General features: G+C 41.0%; 1 protein-coding gene across 8 annotated transcripts in view; it reads left to right on the forward strand.

Moving 5' to 3' along the window:
* The window catches only part of LOC147015434 (actin-binding LIM protein 1-like), a 283326-nt gene that overhangs the window by 163037 nt on the left and 95302 nt on the right, over window positions 1-24987 (forward strand). For all 8 annotated transcript variants that reach the window (XM_085850179.1, XM_085850183.1, XM_085850185.1 and 5 more), the window contains 2 exons: window positions 5865-6048; window positions 20438-20547. In XM_085850179.1, the coding sequence (XP_085706305.1) occupies window positions 5865-6048; window positions 20438-20547 (294 nt within the window). The remainder of the gene's footprint in view (window positions 1-5864; window positions 6049-20437; window positions 20548-24987) is intronic.

Genomic DNA, 24987 nt, shown 5'->3' on the forward strand with positions numbered 1-24987 from the left:
GTTAAAGGGTCTTCAACGGTTGAAGGGGTCTCGTCAGTCTAAAGGGTTGAAAGATACATTCCATTAGTACATAATTAATAGACGTATGTGTGTGAAGTCAGGGTGAAACTGACATTCAAACAGTACGTGATTAATAGATATACAGTCACATGGCTTCACGGACGGACGGCCAGACTGTGTTTTTCGTTTCCATTTTGTTTTACTGCACTGTATATAGATTATCCACTTAACTTTTTAATTATTTTGGTTAATTGCCCCTATCATTAACGGTTCCCAATTGCTCCTAACAATTCAGTCAGATCTGCCAACAAATGTACAACTCCCAAGAAATATGATCGTACACACTTTGGGGAAAAGGAGTTCAACTTGACCCGTGAGGGAAACCTGCTCAATTACCATGCTTTACATGATGGGTATGAACAGCAGGAATGACCTGGGTGACGAAATGTCGTGGAAGTTACTTGCTGTTTTGTTGCGCACTCATTGGCGGTTTATTGAAGGTATCTCGACATTCTGGTGGAGATGTGACTCGTTCGCTGAACAAGAAATTATTACCACGTTGGTCACAAAAAGTTTTTGGCCCAAAACTTTCACAAATCTGCTGGTCAGGCCTGATGTTTGACTGAAGGCGGCAGGAATAGTTAGAATGTCCAGTCTGATTCTGGGAGGTCGGTTGTTCAAACCCTGGCAGAGTCATAGCAAAGACTAACTAGAGAGTTCATAGAACACATTACCCCATGCTGTCTTGAGAAACAAGGTGAAGAGCAGGGTTTACGAGTGGCAAATTTGATTGGTCGTAATGACGTAAAGTACCGTAAGATTTTGTTCAAGTACTGCCAAACGGAATAGTTTTGAAAGTACTAACAAGGTGACTTGTGTTCTACAGTGTTCAAGTATATAAATCAATTGAAATAAAATAAAGATTTTTATGGTCGTAGAAAATAATTAATTCCAGAAGTTTACCGCAGTTGATACAGCATCTTTTATACGTTACATTACATTTTTTTACTTTGCCTGTTGTTTGTGTCCTTTATGACATCCTTAAAAACATTAAGTTTCCTGCTTGGAATGATTTTCAATTGTCTGACTGCCAGACAGGCAGACAAAGTAAAAAGATTATCTCACTCCTCTCTGTGCAAGTGCGATTGGGACAAATTCAGAGCCAAATCACAGCAAATCTACACGTTTGTTTTCCGATTCATGTTCCGTTTTGTGTTCAAAATATAACATTCAATTGAAATCAAGTTGGTCCTCCATCATACACTGTAGACAGAATTTGTAGACAGAATGGTGGAGGACAGACAGACATGAGTGAACCAATTGCTCATCCTCACTCGTTGCTTCATGTGCGTGGGGTAAAAATGGTACGTCCTGCTTCCTTACTTGATGCTCAGCATTTGAAAGGATAGAGGACAGACAATCACAAGTTGGCAATGTTAGCACAGGCTTCGTTGGGCCTAATGACTTCCTTCTGTGTTGAAGTTCCTCGTAAGGGAACAGTAATATGTAATTAGTTCATGGTGGCGGTGATAACTTGCAAAATCTTCGCAAAAGACACCGTGGGATTTTTAACATTCACCAACAACCAGTGCTGGCAGACGTGTCCTCCCGGTACAACGTCCTTCTGATGAATGATGCACGTATCGATGCAACATCCCGCGTGTGTGCTCTGTCTTATGCAGTGTGACCACTCCTCATTTTCATAAATGTCAAGGTGAGCCAATGAAAAAAGTCAAGAATTCACAAGGTTTCGGAAAAGCGATGATAATAGAAAACCTATACATCAATAAAACCTATAGAACACCAAGACGCCAAGGTGAACAACGAATAGCCAAGATCTTGTGAAAAAAAGCCAAGGAGTGGTCACACTGGTCTTATGCATGCTTTCACAAGCGTGATCTCATTACACCCAAATTGATGTAGAATGGTGGGATTTTGGGTTGAGATCGCATGCTCATTTGTTGTTGGGAATAAGCCTATCTGATTTACTTACTTGCTATAGATTCATGAGCCAATGGCCATAACAATGTGAAGGGCTTTTTTTGAAAGCTACAATCTTGCAATGAAGAGGTGTATTGTACTCCAAGTGTCTTTCCATAATTCGACAAAGAGTGAAGATTTGATCAATGGCAGAGCGAACTGGCCTAAAGCCTACTTGGGATCCTGATATCATCTCTTCAGTCCTTTCCCCCCATGTTCTTGGAAATAATCATGCAGAGAACATTCCCCGGAAGACGTTAGGCTGGTTCCCCAGTAGTTGTTGCAGTCTGATGGATCCCCTTCTTCTGGAGTGATACGATGATTTTTTTGCAGTTTAGTTGGATCATCACCGAGCATCCGTACAACAGAGCCAGTTCTTCATTTATAATTTGTGTTCTTTATCTTCAATTTCAACCGTTTTGAATCCTCCTAGCACTTCTTGGCTGACACTGTTCTCGTGATTCGGGAGCTGTTGGAAATTATCCTTCCATCTTTTGTGTACAAAAAAGTGTCACTTTTAAAAGCTTCTCGTCATCACTTATCAGGTCAACTTGAGGCATAACATAGTGGATGTCTTGGGTGGGAAGTTCTTTCCTCGAGATTTATTTATTCTTTCTGAATAAAACTCTTACTTGGGTTACATGTTCATAATGACGAAGCTCTGCTACTTCCTCTTTACTTCTGCCACCGAAGGTAGACAGAGGTTATTTTTCACCCATGTTTGTTTGTTTGTTTTTTGCCCCCCCCACCCCTCCGACAAGGTCAGAGACGGGGGACATTAAAATGAGTTCCGTCAGACTGACCGACTGACCGACCGACATTTAGCTTTCATTTTTGCAGATGTCTATTCCTCATGACATTATCTCAGCCTAATTAGATTACGGCTGAGATTGGTTGAATTATGTTGCCATGGCAACCATCTCTGCAACTTGGCTTGTGTACGTTATATTTCAATCCCGTCGATTATTTATCTTTCATATTGCACAGATCTCTTCCTCAACCCAACCAAAAGGTGAGGGACCTAGAGTATCAACTCCTTGTTACTTGGCAAAATAATTTTGTCAATACGTTGATCTGTCGTATCTGTTTGTCTGTCACATGATTTTTGTCAACAGTTTTCAAGCAATCGTTCTGAATTTTTTTGTGTATGTGGGTGACCAGCCAAAAACAGTGTCGCACATTTTTGGTGAAGATTGAAATCTGGATAAGAATTTTTCAGCGATTCTTCACCATTGGGAGATCAAGCCAAAAACGATATATAGCATGATATCTCAAAAAGTTGTGGACAGATTCAGACATAACTTTGTGCATGGCTTGGATGTGCAACAAGGAAAAATGTTTCAATTTTGGTGAAGATCTGAATCCGGATACGATAATTTTTTTTCATTTATTAGTGATTCTTCACCATTGAGAGATGCTGTGAAAAACGAGATTGCGTGATATATCGAAAATTTGTTGGCGGATACAGACAAAGCTTGGTGGACAGGTTGGGTATGTGACGAGGACGAATGGATTTGATTTTGGTGAAGATGCGAATCCAGAGCCGGATGTCGAATTTTATAATTTTTTTATTCTTGTCTTCTAATGGCAGTAAAGGTGCAAACCAACCTCTAATGTTTGTTTTTCACTGTTTCACCACTGTGCCTGGTGTGAGTGCTTCAACATATGAATACCTTTCTGGAATTCTTGTTTCTTTTCATTGCAGCTAGTTTTATCCTGATAGTACCTATTACTGCACGAGAGTCTGAATCCTTGTCCAGGCTCCAATATACTCTGCAGTTGAGTATGCTTTAACGTCCAATGCTGCCACACAAGGATGAAGTCGATCAAATTTTTAACTGAGTCATCGTAAGAGATCCATGTTTCCTTCAGACAATGCTTATGATTGAGTATCATGTTTGTGATGTGAAATTTGTTCATGGCACAAAACTGTAGAAGTCCCCACACTTCTTTGTTCCTTGTACCTATGCCTCTTTGTCAATTACAGCTTCCCACTCAGTTTTGCCTTGGCTGACTTCAACATTGCAATCTCCCATGGTCATTAAGAAACCATGAAGTGAGGTGTGGGAAATTTATGCTTGTAGATTGTCATAAAATGCACCGATGACATCATTATCTGCACCTGACATTTGAGCCTAAATCTGGATGACAGTGACTGGGTCTAATCTTCGTTCATTTTGATTTGTTTCAGTCCAGAAGAACGACTGATAACTCTTCAAAGTAGAACAAAATAAACATTTCTACAACAAAATGACAAAGTAGAACTCTTTACAGCTCTCCAGGCATTTCCAGATAAACAAGAGCAACACCTTCTCTGTGTGTATCATTATTGAATTGATTATTCTGTAACCCTTTGTAAGGTAACCCTCACCACCTTCATTCAAATTTGTTTCATTCATGCCTATAATATCCATTTCAAATAAGGTTGCCTCTAGTGCTCTTCCTTAAAATTAGTTGTCCTGTTTTCCAAGTCCCAATAGGTACTTTTGACTTTGTGTCGAAACATTTGGTGTTTTGCTTGTGTGTGATTTACTTTTTACAGAAGTATATATATATATATATATATATATATATATATATATATATATATATATATATATATATATATATATATATATATATATATGTTCTTGTATCAATTGTCTGGTATTTTCCAAACCAATGATCGAGAATGTATTTTCCCTATCATGCCTGTGTTTGTGTTAAAGAAAATCTAAGAATGAAAATAATTATGCAGAAGCAGATTTATACAACAGAATAACAAAGTAGATCAAGAGTCCAATCACTAAAATGTATTGACAAATAATAATTTGTCTTTTTTGATTTTGGTGATTTTTTTGATGATTTTGCAACAATTCTCCCAACCTCCCCCCTCCCCCCACCCTCCCCCTTCCACTCTTGACTTAGAGGTTATTATGTTTCTTTCCCTCTTCTTTTCTCCTGGTCATTCATCGCCTTATTGCATCACCATGTTGTCTTACTGCCCCAATACCAGTAACTTGCATTCTACCCTCCGTCACCTCACTTTTCCATGCACCAACACTTTGTATACAAAGTAAAATGGATGTGAAGCTCAAATTTAGATGCCATTGGGTACGACGAGGGAACTCAGAGAAAGCATCAGGCTGTACAGAATTAGGTCAAAGCTGCAAACCATTCACATTCCTTTCTTTGCTTGTAAGCTGAGCCGATGCAGTGAATTGACTCACCTGTAAAAGAAAGGTAGATTAGTGTCTGTACTTATAGGATTTGTACACTCTGAATGATTACAAGTTTAAATTTTTTTTTTTAAGTTTGCAATTACACTTATTATTCTGTTCACCATGAGTGTTACTCATATACCAATCCTGAAGTAGTATTTAAAAATATATATATTTTTTTGATTGAAGTAGAATATTATAAATGTTGCATTGTGATATTTTTGAAAGTATTCAATTGTTGTACATCGATTCAAAAGTAACTTTTCAAAATGTTGCAATTTCTAACATCCAACGACCACAACCTTTTTACAAGTCACCCGTTTGTGTAGACTTTAGTTTGAAAAGTTTGAAGTTGAATGAAAGCTTAAGTCAGATGATTAATCAGATATTAAGGAGCTGACATTAGAAGACACAAAAATAGTCTCCATTCTTCATTTCTCTAAACACGTGCATCAGTGTGAGAACCTTTTAATATATGGTTCTAAATGAAATCCCAAGCATACAGGAATCACTGCAAGATGAAACGCCACATATCATTGAAAAAAAATACCATGTATGGTTAATGATAAATATTATCATTGTTATTGCATGCTTTTGTTGTCCAGTGTGACTACAATTTCCTAATTTCCAGTTCCTCCTCCTCCTCCAATGTTCCCCCCCTCCTCTGGCACTCCCAAAACTCAGTATGCAGCTGTGATTTGGCACAAAATGGATTCTTCATGAAAAATGGAGACTACCTTTGCACATTAGACTACCAGCGGCAGTATGGCACGTGTTGCACAGGCTGTGGGGAGTTTGTCGAGGGAGAGGTGGTTACCGCACTGGGAAAGACGTATCACCCACGGTGTTTCGTCTGCGCTGTATGCAGGTGAGGAGGATCCAAACAATATTGCATTACGAGCATCACAACGGGATATTTAACGTGTTTTTAGGAGAGAAATTTGTTTGGCATGTTATTTCTGCTTGAACAATTGACTTTTTTCAGTTGACTTAACAATGCTTTCAAAAATGCAGCAACAGTTACATGAGTCACAATATGGGTGTCGATCACGATCTTCAAATAATTTTTTTCAAAAGCGGGGTTAAGCAATTGGTTTGTGCCTGTTCGTCCATCTGTCCATCTTACCAATGTATGATCGTCAGTTTATGATCGAGGAACAACTTATTTAAATGGAATGTTATATTTTGAACACAAATTGATTTATTAATAGGAAGACAAGTTTGCCGTTTAACAGTACTTTGGCTCTGAATTTGTCCCGATTGCAAATGCGCAGAGTGGAGTGAGATAATATTTTGACTCTGTCTGCCGGCCTGGCAGTCAAACAAAATTGAAAATCATTCCAAACAGGAAACTTACTGTTTTTAAAGTCATTATAAAGGACACAAACAACAGCACAGATAACTGATGTAACGTGTTAGAAAGTGTGATGTAATAGACGCTCAATAAACTACGGTAAAACCCAGAATTAATTTATTTTTACGCCTCTAAACCTCTTTAAACCTTTATTTTCCCCTGTTGGACTTCATCTGAAATGGGGCTTATGGATTTGGTCTTGATTGTCGTGTCCATGCATGCGTCCGCACCCATATCTCAGACATGTCTCTTCTTCTTCTTCTTTCGGCTGCTCCCGTTCGGGGTCGTCACAGCGGATCATCCGTATGATCCACATAGTTATTTGGCACATGTTTTATGCCGGATGCCCTTCCTGACGCAACCCTGGTCGCCTCTTACGACGCAGGGATATGGTACACCTATTTTAACCAGGGTATACACCGGCCCAGTATACTGGTACTCACTTTGCCGACCTCGGAAGGATGACAGGCTGAGTCAACCCCCTGGTGTATTAATTCAGTGGCCCAACGGGGCTTGAACTCAGGACCTTTTGGATCCCAAGCCACTACCCTAACCACTGCGCCAACACCAGGCTTATATCTCAGACATGTATGGACTGATATTATTCGTACTTGGCAGAAAAACAACACATGATGGTATACATACGCACATAATTTTTTTTTCATGATGTGATCAAAGATGCCCGACTAGCGGCCATTTTAGTTGTAAAAACACAATGTAACAAAAACTAACCCAGTGTCGTACACGTCCTCAACCATTTGTCGGACATGCATTTACCGATATTCTTCAACCTTGGCACACAGATAATGAGTGATGGCTTCCATATGCACGTCTTTGTTTTTTGAGATCAGATCCAAGATGGCTGACTGGTGGCCATTTTGTTACTTAAATGTTTCCCAAAACATTTCTCGGACATGCATGGTCCGATTTTGTTCAAACCTGGGACAAGCACAGTACATGATGGCATACATTGCACCTAACTTTATTTTGCAATCTGATCAACGATGGCTGATTGGTGGACTGGCAGCCATTTTAGTTGTTAATAAATATGGGCTGGTCCTTTCACTCAACACAGCAAAATTACTAAAACAACAGGGGCCATGACATTTAATGTCTTTATTCCCTGTTTAAATTGAATTAATGTATATACTAGAACACTGCAGAACATAAATCACCTTCATAAAACTTCCAAGAACCATGCTACACTTTGATATGTGGCATGTAACAGGGTGCAGTATCGGAGTGAAGAAGAGTCCGCCGATGTTGTTATGTGTGATGCCGATTGACGCTGTGTTGTGATCAATAAAGTCTCCATCTCATAAACTGTGACTCAACGTCGTCTTGTTACAGTGTATAAGGGTGGTGTATAAGACTGCTTCAGTAGTGCTAATCTTCTGGATTTTTTTTAAATCGATCTTCAAAATCAATGTTTAATTGAAATTGAAGTACCATACATACAGTACTTGATCACTGTGCTGGGTATCATGTTCTATGAACTCTCTAGTTCTAATAGTAATTCCAACTCTCGCCGTGAGCGAAATATGGTGTTTTTACCCCTTCCATGCTCAAGGTGTTGCTTCTTTTCACATGACAGACAGATGGACACATCTTCTTTTCGTAATAGCTAGACCAGTTTCTTCCAGGAGTGAAAAAATGGGTGTCATGACCCATTCCCTCCAGCATGGGTCAGTGGTAAAACCATTTGCCATATTCTCCGTATACAGGTGAAAATCGCAAGTCGTCTCCTTATTCTCACCTGGGAGTGAAGAGGTAAGAGGGGATTATTTTGTACACAAAACGTTATGTACCCTGAGCACATTTGCAAAATTTGGTGGAGATTGGCCCAGCCATTTTAGATTATTTTAAGATGAAACATTCATACATACATCTCTCAAGAAGAGCTTAAACCCATGTCATAATAAAGGTCTTTGTCCGAGGTCATTATTTAATTTTCAAGATGTGTACATATGCATCAGAAAGAAGGTGATTGGTTTTGAGTTGTTCATATAGGCACAATGAACCTGCTCACATCACATATCTTTTCCACATCTCGTGGGATTGTGAGTTGGCTCAGTGACCGTGATGGGCCATGGCATGTAGGAGCTGTTTCTATGAAGTCGGTGATGGAGCAAAGATGGAACGGAGTTGGAAGGTTAACGACTTTTGGTGGGGGTTGAGAGGGGAGAGTTGAGTTCTGGTGGGAAAGGGATGGGTTTTGAAGACTTGGAGTGAGGAGGGAATTGATGCCTTCGGGCTGGCAGAGGGAGGGAGAAATTTGGGTTTGTGAGGCAGAGGTTGAGGACCAGGTGTTGGGGTGTGGGGGGAGGGGGGGAGCAAAGATGGGACAGACGTTTGAGGAGGAGTTGAGGCTTTGGGGGAGGGGTGGGTTTGAGGAGATGTAGTGGGGAGGGGTTTTAAATACTTGTAGTGGAGAGGGGATTAATGCTTTTGGATTGGGAAGTGGAGGATGAAGACATGGGGTTGGGAGGTTGAGGATTGTGGTTTTTGAGGTGGGATCATCAGTCAAATGTGGAAGCAATTACATGCATTCTTGGGCTGAAATCTGCCCCTTTGCTCACCTCCTTCATCAGCATGACCACCGACTTGCAGTTCTTGCCACAGCACTCAATCACCACTTCACCATTGCATCATCTTTTTAAGAAAGAGGCCTACTGGGACTGGATCCTTGCCTGTTAAGTAGTGGGACACAAACTGAAAATGCAACTCACTACAGCTCCACTTTTAGCTAATTCTGACATCAACAGCACCACCTTTGTCGCCTGTGATGTCTCAGCTATGGCATTGGAGATTTCCTGTCGCAGATACAGGATGGCGTGGAGAAACGCAAAGTTTTTGCATCCCGTGCTTTGTTCCCTACTAAGCAGAAATACTCTGCGTGACATCAAGAGAGGCGTTGCCGTGCTTCTGGGTAGAGAAACACTGGCACATGTACGAAACGGCCGGAGGTGTTTTCCTCAAAATGGAGTACCAGGCAATCATGGCTTTAATGTCCACATCAGGCACAAAACACAAACCATCCATTTGTACAGTTGGTCAGATTAACTCCAGCAGTAAAATTTCCAGCTTCAGTTCACCCCTGGACGTCACAATACCATGGAGACCTATCCAGATGAGTTATTGCTCCTGACCTCAGACATCAACCAGAGGATATTGGAGCAAGATTTGATACAGCTGTTATATGGACCCCTGCAGGAAGTGTTGTCACTACAACTCTCGAGCTCCGGCTGGTATCAAAGGAGGACTACCTTTTCTGCACTCTGCATTTCTACAGCTACAAGTCACCAATTTAACATGTTAAATAAGATGGTGTAAAAGAAGGTATATCAGTGGTGGTAAACTTCGTATTCAATGCTATGTTTTTATTTTTGTTTTTTTTTCAACGGCCTTTAAAACCTTTATTTTATTCCAATGATTAAATTGTATATTCGAACACTGTAGAACACAAATTGCCTTGATGGCACTTCCAAAATCTTTCAGTTTAGCAGTACTTGGGAAAAATTGTACACCGTCTTGACCAATCAAATTTGCCGTGTGCTCAGTGGGCAAGTTACACCGAGATTCAGACAAAATGGCGGCATATAACAAAGCAACGACAGAGATAACTTCATCCAAAATATTTTTGTTTCGTTCATCTTTTTCTCAAAGATCATTCCAAAATCGTCAGTTTTTATGAGAAGCGTTGGTGGCAGGTTTAACTTTGAACTGTTCCGTTTGATCCATCAGTTTTATATGGTTGCCATTGCACCTGTTATTCAACGTTCCCCAAAAAAGCTTTAAAAAAAAGATTGTGCTCAGAATCGCAAAGCAAGAGTTGAAAAAACCCTTCCTATATCCTTTTTCACAAGCTGTATTATTTATTATTATTATTATTATTATTATTATTATTATTACTACCAGATTACCTGTTATATGGGTGATCTTGTTCCAAGCGTGCCACTCATTCTTCTGACACATTCCTTTATTTGGGTGGTGTATAGGCAACAGGCCGCTGCCTTGATCGCTCCCAAAATTGCAAAGGCACAACTTCAGGGTGCCCTCATTAATCCCGTGAAGTTTAAGCTTCCGAGGATCAAATCCTCGGAGGAGTACATAAAACATAGAACATACCTATATACAGTACAACATACCTTCCCTCCATTGTATATCGATTGTTATTAGTATGACTGGTGTTATTGTGGATTGCTGTTGTGGGGTATGTAAAGATGTAAGAAGAAGGGTCTGTGGGAAATATGAACCAGATGTCATCTTGTGTGCATTTGATGCGTGGAGAATATGATGAGCCCATGCAGCTATACACTACTTACAATCAGCTCTACACTGCTTCATGCCAGCTTTGGTAATAACACCAGGAGAGACAGATGTGTTGCTGTGGCATAGCAAAAAAATGGAGGGCAGTACTCCATTGAGCTATGGACAGGGGCCTTGTAGGTTGTGAGTTGGAGGTGTGAAGTAATGTCTCAGAATGACAGAGGATTCCCATTATGTGGCTTGCCTTGTGCGGTTAATTACACAGGCATTGCTTGTTGGGTTTAATAGGCTTTCGTGTATGGAGTAGGAATCGAAAAGTGAAACCATTGGTTGAATGGATGAAATCAACAAGATGTCGATCGAGGTATGCTAATTGCCATGGGAAGGAAGGATGAAACATCTGAAACATCAGCTTCTCCTTGCTTCCCATGGCGGTGAGCATACCTCAATCAATGTCCTGTTGATTTTGTCCATTGTTATACCTGTCTGCCAACTCAGATGTACACCAGCCTACACCAGAAGCACTAATTCTTCATTCCATAGTGGTAGTGTTTGAAAAGGGAGCACAGTATAATGGTTGAACAACATCATCCCCACACAATGCTGGCCATGATAGTTATGGATAAAGGTTCCTCCTTTATTAAGCTTACACTCCAATAAAATGATCGCAGGGTTTGCAAAAGTGTAGGCCGATGTTGATTTTGTTAGTGAATGTCGCAGAATGCTTCAATCGCCCATGAATACTTTGCCTCAGAGTATGGCTCGTTGGAATCTGCCGATTGATTGCGTTATTAAGGCGATTATAAGAGATGGCGTGATATGTCTGGCTCATGGATATTCCTTTGTTGCCTTACAAAAAGATGCTAGTAGATTAATCTTGCTCTCTCACAAAGCAAGATTTGGGATTTGAAAATTAACTTTGTTTGGGTTTGTTGTGCAAGTCAACACTGATTGATGTAGATGTCTGCCACCCACAGAATATATTGAAACCTGCAGCCAGTTGCTATAGAACGTATGCCGGAATCTGTTTCGCATGCATTAGAAATAATACAGTATGGTGACGATCTATTTGTTTTAAAAAATTCTACTTTATATTTCCTGCAAACAGTGGCTGCTTTGGCCAAACACACTCCACCCAACATCTGCAGCAAATCCATTGCCATCAGCCTTACAGCAGCCAACATGTGTTTACACTCCACATATCTCCACTCTCTGGAATTTCAACATTCCGATGGAACTGTTAGTTTACCCGAGTGTTCTGCCTGACCTTTGTGTAACAGGTTTCACTTGATGCTCTTCAGTGACCTGAATTTTATTTTTATTTTTATTTTTATTTTTATAGGAACTGAAACACTTAAAAGCAATCAATGAGGGTGATTCAACGTTGACATGGACTTTTGTTTCAGCAAAGGAATATACAAGGTATAGTTGATTCTATACTTCAACCATTTCTCAAGGTGTTCCCTTGCCTACACGTACAAACTTGTCCCATTGATGTTTGATACCATCTGCATAGAATGGGACAGGCATGCAGCCATTATGGGACACGTGCTTTGATGTCTTCAGCATTCATGAACTCAACACCACTCACATAGGCATTGTTTGAGTGGTGTAAGAGGTGAAAATCACAAGATGACAAATCTGCAGTCCTGTATGGGGGATATTTAAAATTACTCAACCCGTTTCCATTCGAGCACCGAGGTCCTTTGAGGTTTAATAGAGTGTTCAGGTCCTTTGATATCCATCTTGCATTCGGATTTATTGAATTTAAAGTAAGAATGATTGATTGTTTCCACGCTACAATACATATAGTCCATCTGGAAATTCTCCTAAGTTAGCTGTTTGACACGTTTAACGATTGAATGAGTGACAGCAGTTCGTTGCAAGCGAGGATGCTCAAGATGACTCAGCAATTCACAGCCATTTTGTTTTGACCTCTGGATTTTGGCTGCTTTGACCTTCTCTTTCACAACAAACTTAATGATCATATAGATGTTCCACAGCACATATAACTGTATTGGCCACCATAATGGTTTTCCCAAGACTGTTTTGATATAGCTGGCTCAGGATAGACAATATCACTATGAAAATGGTCAGCATTAAAAAACCCTTATTACCTCCAGCACTGAAGGTGGACCGAGATTATGAGGTCCGGATGCAGATCCGGCCTATCAGTGGGATACACAACATAAACTGTTCAGTCTGGTGGAGGTATGTGCTCTCCTGAATGCTGTTGTAGTTTTTACTTTATCTACATCAAAGATTCCGCATCATCCTTGAACCACCTATGTACAAAAAATGTTAAAAATGAAACCTAATTATTGATGCTGCACACATCATTTTGAGAACATTTGCATGATCGTAGCTAATTCGTAGGATGTCCTATGGAATAAATGTGAAACTTTTTTCGTATACATAGTCAAGGCTCATGGAAGAGCGAGAACACAGAACAGACCAGGATGCAACATAACAAAAATAACAGCAGGAGGAGAAGGAGAAAATAGACCAAGATGGACAAACAAGGGATGCGGGTAACAATGAGGGGTAGGGAAAATGCAACGGGTGGACAAGATGGATACAGAAGCAAAATTATGGCAGGGTGGAGCTGTGGTTTAACGGCTGTAGAAATATCATGATTTTGGACGGGGGATGATTTGAGATGGTGTTGAACAGCTGTCTTGAAAACCTGTAGGGAAGAATGAGATTGAAGGGAATGTGGACATTGGTTCCAGAAGCTGGAGAAAAGAGGAACAAATGAGTGGAGATGAGCAGTGGTTCTGGATTTTGTCAGTTTGATTAGCTGAGGTTTTCTGGTGGTTTACGTGCATCCTCTACATACCTGGGAAGGGGATAAAGCATGGAGAGGGCAGAAGGTGCAAGACCAGAAAGGAAGCGGAAGAGGACAGAGAGACCACAGATCTGTCTGCGATGGCGAGGTGATCGGCCCACAGACTCAGCTTCATCGCGAGAGATTCCAATGATCTTGAAAGCCTTGGCTTCTACGGCATCAAGCTGACTAAAGTGTGAGGCAAGGGCACCAACGCAGAGGGGAGAGCAGTTGCAGATGCAGATGAAAGCCTTGTAGGTGGATAGGAGCTCAGGTGCGCCTAGGAAAGACTTTGCATGACGGAGGATGCCCAGTTGGTGGCTGACTTTGGAGACCAACTTTGAAATGAAAAGCTTTTCAAACTTTGACAGCAATCCAGCCCAAAGGTCTACTCTCTTCAGATATACTATTGAACATGCAACAATCTCAAGAAAAAAGTAAAGATCAGTGGAAAATTTCCTTTGAAAGGAAATGTTTTTCGTATTGTTGTCAATGTAAATAGTGAAGCAAATAACACTTATATGTCAAGGATTGTATTATTTACAGGTGACAACAGAACTTCCCTCCTTTTAGCCTGAAGGCAATACCTGGACTATTTTCTGTTTTTGAAGAGGGATTAAGGGAAGGACTATTATTATTGGCAGATAGTCGGACAGGATGGTAAACAGAGGTAGTGAACTTACCTTTGAGAGATCTATCCTGGGTTTGAATCTCAGCCTGACTCAAAACTGTTTTGCTTGCAGGGGAATTCAGCATTATGTCCGCCGTCCATTAGCTGAACGTTAAACTGGGTGACCCGTCTGCCAGCATTCGTTGGTGAATGTTAGATATCACGGTGTCAATTGTTAAGAGGAGGTGAGCTATCGGTGGAACCCTGGCCGAACTCTAAAATTTTGCCACCTTCAGTCAAATAAATGTCTGGCCGGGCCAGCTGGTTCATAGGTTCATAAATAATTTGTGCCAAAAAACCTCCCCCTTCCAACTCCTCAAGAAGGAATTTGGTGTATCTGTGTAGGTCTGTACATGCTGTGCTTTGAAATTGAAAATACGAACGTGCTCCAGCTAAATGTTTATATTCCATCTGAATTGCAAATTCAATCAATCCCTGCCTCACTGAATGATACCTCGATGATGGTTGTAGCTACCATAACACCATACCTTGACAGTTTGCCCTTGTTGAGAGCTCTGTGCTGTATTTGTTTTCACTGGATTTTGAATTCTCATATGATCACTTTCTAAAACATTTTGTGCAATTGTAATTTAATGCCTGATTGCTCTATTTTTCCCAACTGAATCTATATACTGTACAGTAATCCCTTGATGCATATGCCTGATGTTGGTTTAATGGTTAGGGTGGTGGGCTTGGGATCCTAAGGTCCAAAGTGCAAGTCTTGCTTGGCTGCTGAATTAATACCAGGTGGTGTTGACTCAACCTGCCATCCTTCTGAGGTTGGCGAAATGAGTACCTGCTTGCTGGAACGATTGAGCTATTTGAGTGTCTTGTATTGGAGTGGTGACCTGTCCAGGATTGTGCCCAATAGCTCAGGAGACCACTTTGGCAGCACCAACACAGAGTGTTGTCCCAATGGATGGATGCAATCCCTTGATTTTAGGGATATTCAATATCCAGAAACTTTCTAGAATGGAAAATAGTAATTTTGATTAAATTTTGACATCCCAAAGAAAGAAGCATTACAAAGGAAATTTTGCATTTCCAAAAATATAAACATATTTTAGAAGAAATATAATCATTTATGAATTCATGTTGTTGTTTTTAATGATGTTTTATTCACCTTTAAAGCACATTTCATACTTGGCCGTTTGTCACTTATTCCAAGAGACAGATGGCTTTAATCAGAATTTTGGGTAAGGATGGTTTGACAGGCCTACTTTATGTAAAAAAGGGTGCTGAATCCAAAAAAAGCAGTCTTATTGACCCTACTCAAGACAAAATGACCATTTGAACCCTTTTTGCCCATATATGACCATATTCAGTCAAATTATTTTGGGTAGGTGGGTTTAATCAGAATTTTGGGTAAGAATGATTTGACAAGCCTATTTTAGGTAAAAGAGTGTGCCGATTCCAAAAAAGCGGTCTTGTTGACCTCGCTCGAGACGCAATGACCATTTTAACCCTTTCCGGTCAAATTATGACGATATTTGGTCAATTTCTATTGGTCCGCGTTTGGATGTTCTGAAGGTGTTAGCAACTGCTATGCGGAGCAAGCATATAGATTTGTTCTTGCAACTGAAAGAGACAAATGAGAGCTATGGACGTTTGGTTGAAGCCCTGAAGACTGTTCAAGCATCACCATCCCCTGAACGGATGAAAGATTTGGAGGAGACAAGTGGATACAAGGTATTCATGATGACTTATGAAAGTTTGTGCGATGATACTAGAGCTGGAAAACATGGTGTTAATGCAAAGTTCTGGAGAAACTACATTGACACGGTTGAAACTACATTGAACCATTGACATGTTTCAGTCGAGCTGTGCGAACAAATGATGTGAATCTTTTCATCTTCTTACTTGGGAAAATGATAGACATTTACTTTGCTGCAAATCGTCACAATTATGCACGTTACATGTGCTTATACTATCTCAGACTGTTGAACATGGACAGCACCCATCCTGGCATTACGCAACAACTTGAACAAGGTGGTTTATCAGTAAGATTGTCATCCAATTCCTTTGCCAGACAACCAGTGGATCAAGCACTAGAGAGTACGATCAATATAGATGCAGCCTCGCGACAAACTGGAATCACTGCTTTCCATCAAAGTCAAGGCGCAACCAGGCGGTGGACAGTTACTAGATCAGCTAGAAGCACCATAGTCAGACATCTGTTTGAAAAAGCAGCTTTAAACAAGGATACCAATCTAAGCCATGAACTACGAAAGTCAAAAGTGGAGAAATTTCAAAGAGACTTGGAAAGTATTTCTAAAATGATTGACACTACAATGAATCCCTTTGGTAACTCCCTGATCGAAGACACCAATTTGTACTGTCTAGCAGATGGCAAGAAATTGCCAGATGAAGTAAAAGAGGACATGCAAAATCTCTTTGCTTTGGGGGAGAAGTGGAAAGATGAGTTCCTCCAGGAATGCTTGAAGGATTCTTCAAGGTTTGAAAAACCACTGAAAAGAAGAAAAGTGAGAAACTTTGCCAGTGTTGCTATCAAGAGCAAAATACGAGGTAAAGATGAAAAGGTTGTTGAGCTGAAGACAACACGGGACCTGCTGGGCAGACTAGTCTATCTTGCTTGTACCAGAAAGATTGAGCTTGCAAAGGTGTTTTCCTTTCCACTAACCCCGGTTCCCCTCTCTTTGGCCAGTATTTTTGGCACAGTGAAGAAGACACCAAAGTACACACTCTCCAAACACCTCGAAGATTTGATTAAATTACACACAAAGAGCCAACAACAGTTGATACGGTCATTTATGATGCCATGTTCATAATCCAGTCACTGCCCTCTGACTTGCCTCTCAGATTTGGGAATGTAGCAGAGCTGGTCCTGAAGATCATATGCAGTCGAAAGGCAAGGAAAGTGCACTTTGTCTGTGACAGTTATGTGAAAAGCATAAAGAGTGTTGAGCAACAGGCAAGAGGTGCAAATGATGGATCATTTCACATCACAGGTGCAGACCAGTTACGTCCGAAAGATTTCAGACATGCCTTGAGATCAACAAATTTCAAAACTGCACTTATTAAGTTCTTCATGGAAGAATGTAAACATAACCATTATGCACCAACCATAAAACAAAAGGCTGTTGTTGTTTCACATGAGGAGCAGTGTCTTCAGTATACAGCATCTCTGTCAGGAAATGTAGAACACAATGAGGCACCAGAGTACGAATGCTCACACGTGGAGGCAGATACCAGCCGAGTATATCATCTCAGCATGCTGTCAAAAGCAATACCAGGACAGAATGTTGTTGTCCGTGCAACAGACACTGATATCATGGTCATTCTCCTGTATCATTCAAGACCACTCGAGGCCAATGTGTGGATGGACCTTGGACATTCGAGTGATAACACTAGAAGGTATGTCCATATTACTGCGCTAGCAAACCACCTCGGCCCAGTTGTTTGCCAGGCACTACCGGGTTATCATGCTCTGACAGGATGCGACTACATGTCACCCTTCTTCAGGAAGGGAAAGGTGAACCCATTGAAGAAAACTCAGAAGAGTGCTCTCCATCTCGAAGGCATCAGCATGCTCGGAGAGACAACCGCCTTTGATGATGACGACAGCCTTGTAGAAAGATATGTGTGTTCACTCTATGGTCAGGGAGCATTATCATCTATGAATGACGCCAGGTTGAAAATCTTCCTACAGAAATACAAACCGACAGATCCAGACAGTCCATTGGAGAAAATAAAGGGACCTGATGCAGGCATGCTCCCACCCTGCAAAAATGTTCTGATGCAAAAATTGGCACGGTGCAATTACGTGGCATATCTCTGGAAGCACGCACATCTAAGAGATCCACCAGAGAACATTCAACCCACAGATCATGACTGGAAAGAGGTCAACGGAGATTTTGTACCACTCTGGTTTACCGGCAGTCAGATGCCAACTATTCTTTCTAAAACCATGGAACCAGAAGATGTCACAGATGGAGATGAGGATGATGATGACAATGATTGTATTACTGATGATGATTCAGAGGATGAAGAAGACAGTGATGATGATGATAATGGAAATGACTAATTGAATGTGGTAAATTGAAAGGGTAAATGGAAAGCTTGCAAATATCAATATTTGAAACATTGATATTTCCCAGAACAATATTCAACACTGGGGCCTATTCATATTTGGCCAAAAACTGGTCAAAAATAGTTATTTTGTCTTACATAGGGTCAATAAGACTACTTTTTTGGTAATCAGTACCCTCTTTTACCGAAAATAGGCTTGTCAAATCATCTTTACCTAAAGTTCTGATTAAACCCACTATTTGATGGAATAAGGGAATATTTGGCCAAAAAGGGTTAAGATTGTCATTTTGTCTTGATTGAGGTCAATAAGACGGTTTTATTGGGAATCAGCACCCTTTTTTTACATAAAGTGGGCTTGTCAAATCAGCCTTACCTAAAATTCTGATTAAACCCACCTACCCAACGTAATTTGACCAAATATGGTGATATTTGGTCAAAAAGGGGTTAAAATGGTTATTTTGTCTTGAGTGGGGTCAATAAGACTGCTTTTTGGGGGATTCAGCACCCTTTTTTTACATAAACTAGGCCTATCAAACCATCCTTACCCAAAATTCTGATTAAAGCCATCTATCTCCTAGGGTAACTGCATTTCATACGACGCCCCCATACATCACTTCCCCTCGTGGTCGGTGGTCTGTGTAATTTATGCTCCTTCGGTTTTCACAATTGTTCAAGACTATAAGGTGCTTCACCCTTGCTTAAGATTTCTGGAAAGCGACGCAGCAGATGTCAGAAGCTTTCAGTCTCATAGAAGCTGGACTCCAGTTCTACACTGACAACAATCCTTGCAGAGAGAGAGATTGGCCTCAAAGCTGTCAGGCAAACCAATGATTCAATCAACTGCTGCAGGAAATGATACAAGGAAAACAAGCAATGTGCAAAGCAGACAAGCTTACATGCATAAGAAAGATGATGGGCTGGTACTTCCTGGAATGGAGCCACCAAGCCTGCCAAACCTCAACCTGCTACCCCAAGCCTGCCACGCCTCAATCTGTCCCCTATTTAGAGGATATGGATGAGCCTGCCACCCCTAAGTCTTGAGACATAGTATTTTAATAAAGTTTGTTGCATTAATATGTTAATGTTTTTTTTACTTCGTGGAGTTATGATTTTGTTCTGTAGGAACCTCGCTCCACTTGTATCATGGGAATATATGGGATAATTACATTCGATATACAGAAATTCACCTAACGGAGAGATTTTAAGGAACTTAACCCTTATTTATATCGAGGGATCACTGTATATTCATTGCCTAAGTTTATAGATTTATTACAACAATAAACTGAAGATCTCTTTCTTTTGTAGAACTGGATCACCTCTTGTTTCCTCGACTCGCACATGCCATGAATGCAAAAACTGATTCCCTTAGCACCGTTGGTTTATTTTGGCGATCATTATTGTTAAGGAAGCATAATATGGTCAGCTATCCCATTGTATTTCGCAATGAGTCTTGCGTCATTAGGCCTCATGCCGTGGCAGAAGGCCCTTGGTTCACTTAAGACATGGACATCTAAGTAATCCCTTTGTTTAGAAATAAACCTTCACCACTTATGGAACAAGCATGCACCTTTAATTTTCCTTTTTAAAAAAAAAATTAGAGGATGATAACGAAGAACTAACATGGAAATCACTCAGTTTTGTTTTCTTGAACATTCTCGAATGCACTTTATCACACCACATGCATTGTGTGCCATTGCATGAGAGCAAGGAGTATTATATTTATGTTGGCATTGCACTGTTTCCACTTCCTTCCACCCCACCCTCCTCATCACCCTTTCCTCTTCAGCCTTTCCCTTCACTCGCAACCCACTCAAAAGTGGCAAACAGTGGATTGGCAAAAGTCTCCATTGAATTGCACAGTGGTGCATCTGTGTGCTCAAATACACTAACAAACGTGCCTCTGTGAAGTCCGACGTAGCCCGACCTGTGTCAGTTTGCATTGCTCTTTGTCTGCCGACTGTTAGAGTGACTGCAATTGACTCAAATCGCATGGCCATTCCACCTCTTTCGTTTCACAGATGGCCTGACATTAGAACTACTGCAATTGACTCAAATCATGTGGCCATCCCTCCCCTCTTGTCTTACAGGCGGCCCTTCCCAGCCGGAGACCGGGTGACCTTCAATGGGAAGGACTGTCTTTGCCAACGGTGTATCCAACCAGTCACGACCAATGCCCAGGGTATTGGTTCCGTCACTAGTATGTCCCACAAACACGTTGCTTCATCTTTACCCAATATTATTTCTGGCACAAAATTTCCTAGAAATGATATTAATGGGGGGGGTGAGGAGGGGGAGAGAGGGGAGGGGGAGGGAGGGAGGAGAAGGAGGGAGAGAGAGAGAGAGCTGTTGAATTAATACCAGGTGGGGTCGACTCTGCCTGTCATCCTGAGGTCAGCAAAATGAGTGACAGCTTGCTGGTATCCGGTGTCGGAGTGGCGACCTGTCCAGGATTGTGTCCAATAACCAAAGAGACTACTTTGGCAGCATCAACGCTCTGTACAGAGTATGGTCCCAATGGATGGATGGATGATGGACTGACTGACACACACTGACATTTAATGGTATAGACCTGCTATTGGCTTAATGGTTAAGGTGGATGGCTTCAGATCTTTGGGTCTTTAGTTCAATCCCCTGTTGCCATTGAAATAACAACATGTGGGTGAAGGGGATGAGCAAAAAGGTTGTACAGCTTCATATCTTCACTCTGTCGAGAGAGGGTTAATTTAATCGTAGGCTATGGAATTACAACGTCATAATATTTTTCTTTTGCAACCAACTTTGAGTTTAGATATTGCAGTTTCATGTCACTGGTTATTGCAAGATCGAAATGCCTCAAGGAGTGTGTGCTTGTTTGAAATGCTGCAGTTGCAGAATCATGTTATTATTTGGGCCTCTGTGATGATACCTTTGCAAAGACAATGGCCTCAAAAGTGAAGGGTGAGGGCTCAGAATTTTAAGTATCAGTCTTAGACACTTGCTTCTGCATTGAACTATCACCAATATTATTTACATAACCTCAGACTTAAGTGAGGCCTTCAAATCAAATTGGATTGAGCAGGAAGTGAAATGCAGATATGATGATAAACACCAAATGAAGAGGTAAATTTGATACGAACAGAATCATCAAGTGAAGAAGTATCTGCTGCTTCTGACTCAGTTAACTCTTCCTATCTACTGAAAAAAATATCCTTTTTGGCCATTTGCACCTTGTAGAGCACAAACTCATGTTCTCAAGTATGCATCCTTTCCCCAGACGCGTGCCCTTACCAAATTCCTGAAGCGAATCCACAGCTGTCCACGTGTGCTATTCCAGTCTCTGCTCTGCAGTGACGCCACCTGCCAAGCGTGAACCGCTCTCAGGAATGAGGGCACAGTGACAGGCGGACATGGGGAATTCCATCCCTTTGCCAATTGCGAACCTCATGTTTGTGGTTTCCTTTGGTATGTGTATTTGTCAGCTCTTACTTGTATCAAAAAGCAAGCTGCTACCCAAAATATATAATTACCAAAGGGGCAATGCAATCAATAAAAATTATATCAATTAATTTGATGATAAATTTTATCATCATCAATGAAAATTTCCACTGACATTTTGCCAATGGAGGACAAGGCAGGGAAGACTTTGATCACATATTTTATAATTGTTCGCCATTTATTTTGTTATTGTATAATTGTGTCCTGATAATCTCTTCTTGACGTTCAGTTCACTCGGTCATTGTCAGATTTGTTTTTTTTTCAAATGAGAAATTTCACCTGAAACTTAAGGACACACATCATTGGCTTTATTGTTTGTGATTGTGAAAAAAACATCAAAATTATTGTCATGATGCATTTATTGTTTTTAATTGAGTCAAGGGATATATCTTGCTACAATGGTGGTGTAGTTAGCAGCAGCATTATTAATGGTTTTGTCAAAGTACTGTTGTACTTTGTTTCTACCCACGTGCTCTTGTTCACGTGTTGGTGTAAAATGCTACATATATATCCATCACCACATTCACATGTATAACATGCATCACAAAGCAGAAAACAAATAAAATGGACCATAAGCTAAGGGAGAGACAAACACTTACGATGTACAAAAAAAATCAGACACTTTTCAGTTATTTTTGACACAACCACCACACAATGGGGAGGGCTGTCCATTAGTGTTAGAAGTCTATAAGGCAGGTGTGAATGGAAGATGTGTCCACATAAGGACAATAACATGCGATCCACTACCCAAAGTGGCAGTGTACAGGATGTTTTTTTGGGATACAGAGTTGAGGCTCATATAGGAGCTAGACCACAGAAAGGACCAAGACATAACATAACAAAATTCACAGTAGAAAGAGATGGGGGTCAGGGAAAAACACCAACAAGCAGGGTATAGAGGCAAAATAGAGGGAGACCTTGGAGGAATATGGCGCATGGAGATAGGTTTTATATATTTATTTATTTATTCATTCATTCATTTTTTATAGATCTAAGGCTCATGGAGGAACTTGTACGTCAATTGTGTGCAGGACAAAATCATTGGTCGACAGACATCAGTGTACCATTGCATGAAATATACAAGGGCATTTTTAGACAAAGAACAAGCACATATGGAATTTGAATCTAGGTACCCTGCAGGGGTTCAGATGAGAACAGACCAGGCTCATCCAGATTTGTCAGAGAACAGCTTTAGTGTCAGCGAGTCTGGCAGTTCACTCAGGCTGACTGGCAGGAACTGTAAGCAGTCATCACACGTCAACGCTGGCCTCTTATAGCTGCTGCCCCTGATGCTAACTCAGCCTGGAAATTCTTCCACAGCAACATGCTCCCTCTTATGCACACATTCATCCGAGCTCATCGTCAGTTAGCAAACCATTCCTCCCAGCCATGATACGATTAATCCTGAGATGATGCAGTTGCCTTGAAACAACTTGCCTTCTCTGCCTCAAAGGCAGTGCTTTGGGTCCAGTCATATTCCTAATCTTCATCAGCGATCTCTCCGGCTCCGAAGAAAATCCTCTTCATCTCTTTGCTGATGATTCCACCATCTGCCATAATATCTCTCATTTTTGGTCAAACACTTGGAATATGCCTTTCAATCCGAACAAATCTCACACTCTCGCTCTGTCTCTCAGAAAAGACTGTCTGGTGAACCCTCCCATCAACCTCATTCCCAACCCTCTTGAAGAAGTTCAGTCACTCAAACTTTTGTTCATTACAAACAGTCTTGATATTTCTTGGGCAAACTCTCTCTCCCTCTATCGAGTGCAGCCTGTGGCTGCTGGTTGCATCATTGGTTGGGACGTGGCAATGCCGCTGATGCAGTGTCCCCCTTACCAGTGCACTGGTACTCATTATGTCGACCTCGGAAGGATGACAGGCTGAGTCAACCTCCTGGTGTATTAATTCAGTGGCCCAACGGGGATTGAACTCAGGACCCTGGGATCCCAAGCCTCCACCCGGGCCACTAAGCCAACACCAGGCTCTGTCGGGCAAACTACACATCTAAGTTGGCCTCCAAATCCATAATATATTCTTCTAACTCGTGCTCTTCCAACCAAAGAAAGCTACATAAAGCAACAAACAAAATCTACAGAAGGTAAGCCCTTTGCTATTACTGTACAAACCTTTCCTGGGTTCCTCTGCAGCTGCATACATTCACAAGTAGCACATATGTGAGAATCCCAATACTACATGCCCCCATCATCCGCCGGACCGGTTTCATCGCTCATGGGCGAGTCGCCAGCAACAGCGAATATAGAAATGGACACCACTGCAGCTGACAAGCATGCACCATGTGCAATTCGGATAGCAATTAACATACAAATACTGCAGGCCCAATCACATCTCTCACCCATAATTGGAGGGACTAACCAATTAGCTCTCACCTAATCAATCATCCCAAGTTCTGGCTAGGAATATTTCATACACATACAGTATAGTATACCTTGATATGAACTAATAGTGATTATGTCCACCCTTTTCCTTCAAAACCATTGAAATTCTCCTTGGGACACTTTCAAATAATTTTGTTGTTAACACTTGTGGAAAGGTGGTCCACACTTCTTCCAAGACATTCCAAAGATCATCTCCGTTGCTCGGATTCCTTTTTACTTTTTCTTTATTAAAATGGTCCCATAATTGCAGCTTTAATTAAATTGAGATCTTGGCTTTGAATGGAGGGGGTGGAGGGGTTTGGAGAGGGGAGGCATTCCATGTGTTGAATGACTCTAGCTTCTTTCTTTTGCAAATAAATTTTATTTATTCCAGCTGAGTGTTTTGGATCATCATCTTGCCGTAATATGAAGTTTGGACCATTAAGTCTTGTACCACTGGGGCCAACATGGTGGATTATAATTTGTTTGTATCTTGCTGCAGAAGATTTTCAGCAATTTTCCAACACCACTTAAGGATGTGCACCCCCAACTTTCATAGAAACTCCTCCATGCTTGATTGTTGGTTGAAGCAAGACTCCATAAATTTCAGTTTTCATCATCTTACATACTGTCTTCAATTACATCCAAATACTGCAACTGAAACTCTGACTCATCCGTCCAATGCACCTTTGATCATCGTTCCATAGTCCACTTTTTGCGTTCTTGTGCATATTTTTAGCCTTTTAGTCTTGTTCTCCTTTCTTAACAGAGGTTTTCTGACTGCA

This window comes from Eptatretus burgeri, chromosome 12, assembly GCF_056783735.1.
Source record: "Eptatretus burgeri isolate ZD-2024b chromosome 12, Ebu_testis_v1, whole genome shotgun sequence".
NCBI lineage: Eukaryota > Metazoa > Chordata > Myxini > Myxiniformes > Myxinidae > Eptatretus > Eptatretus burgeri.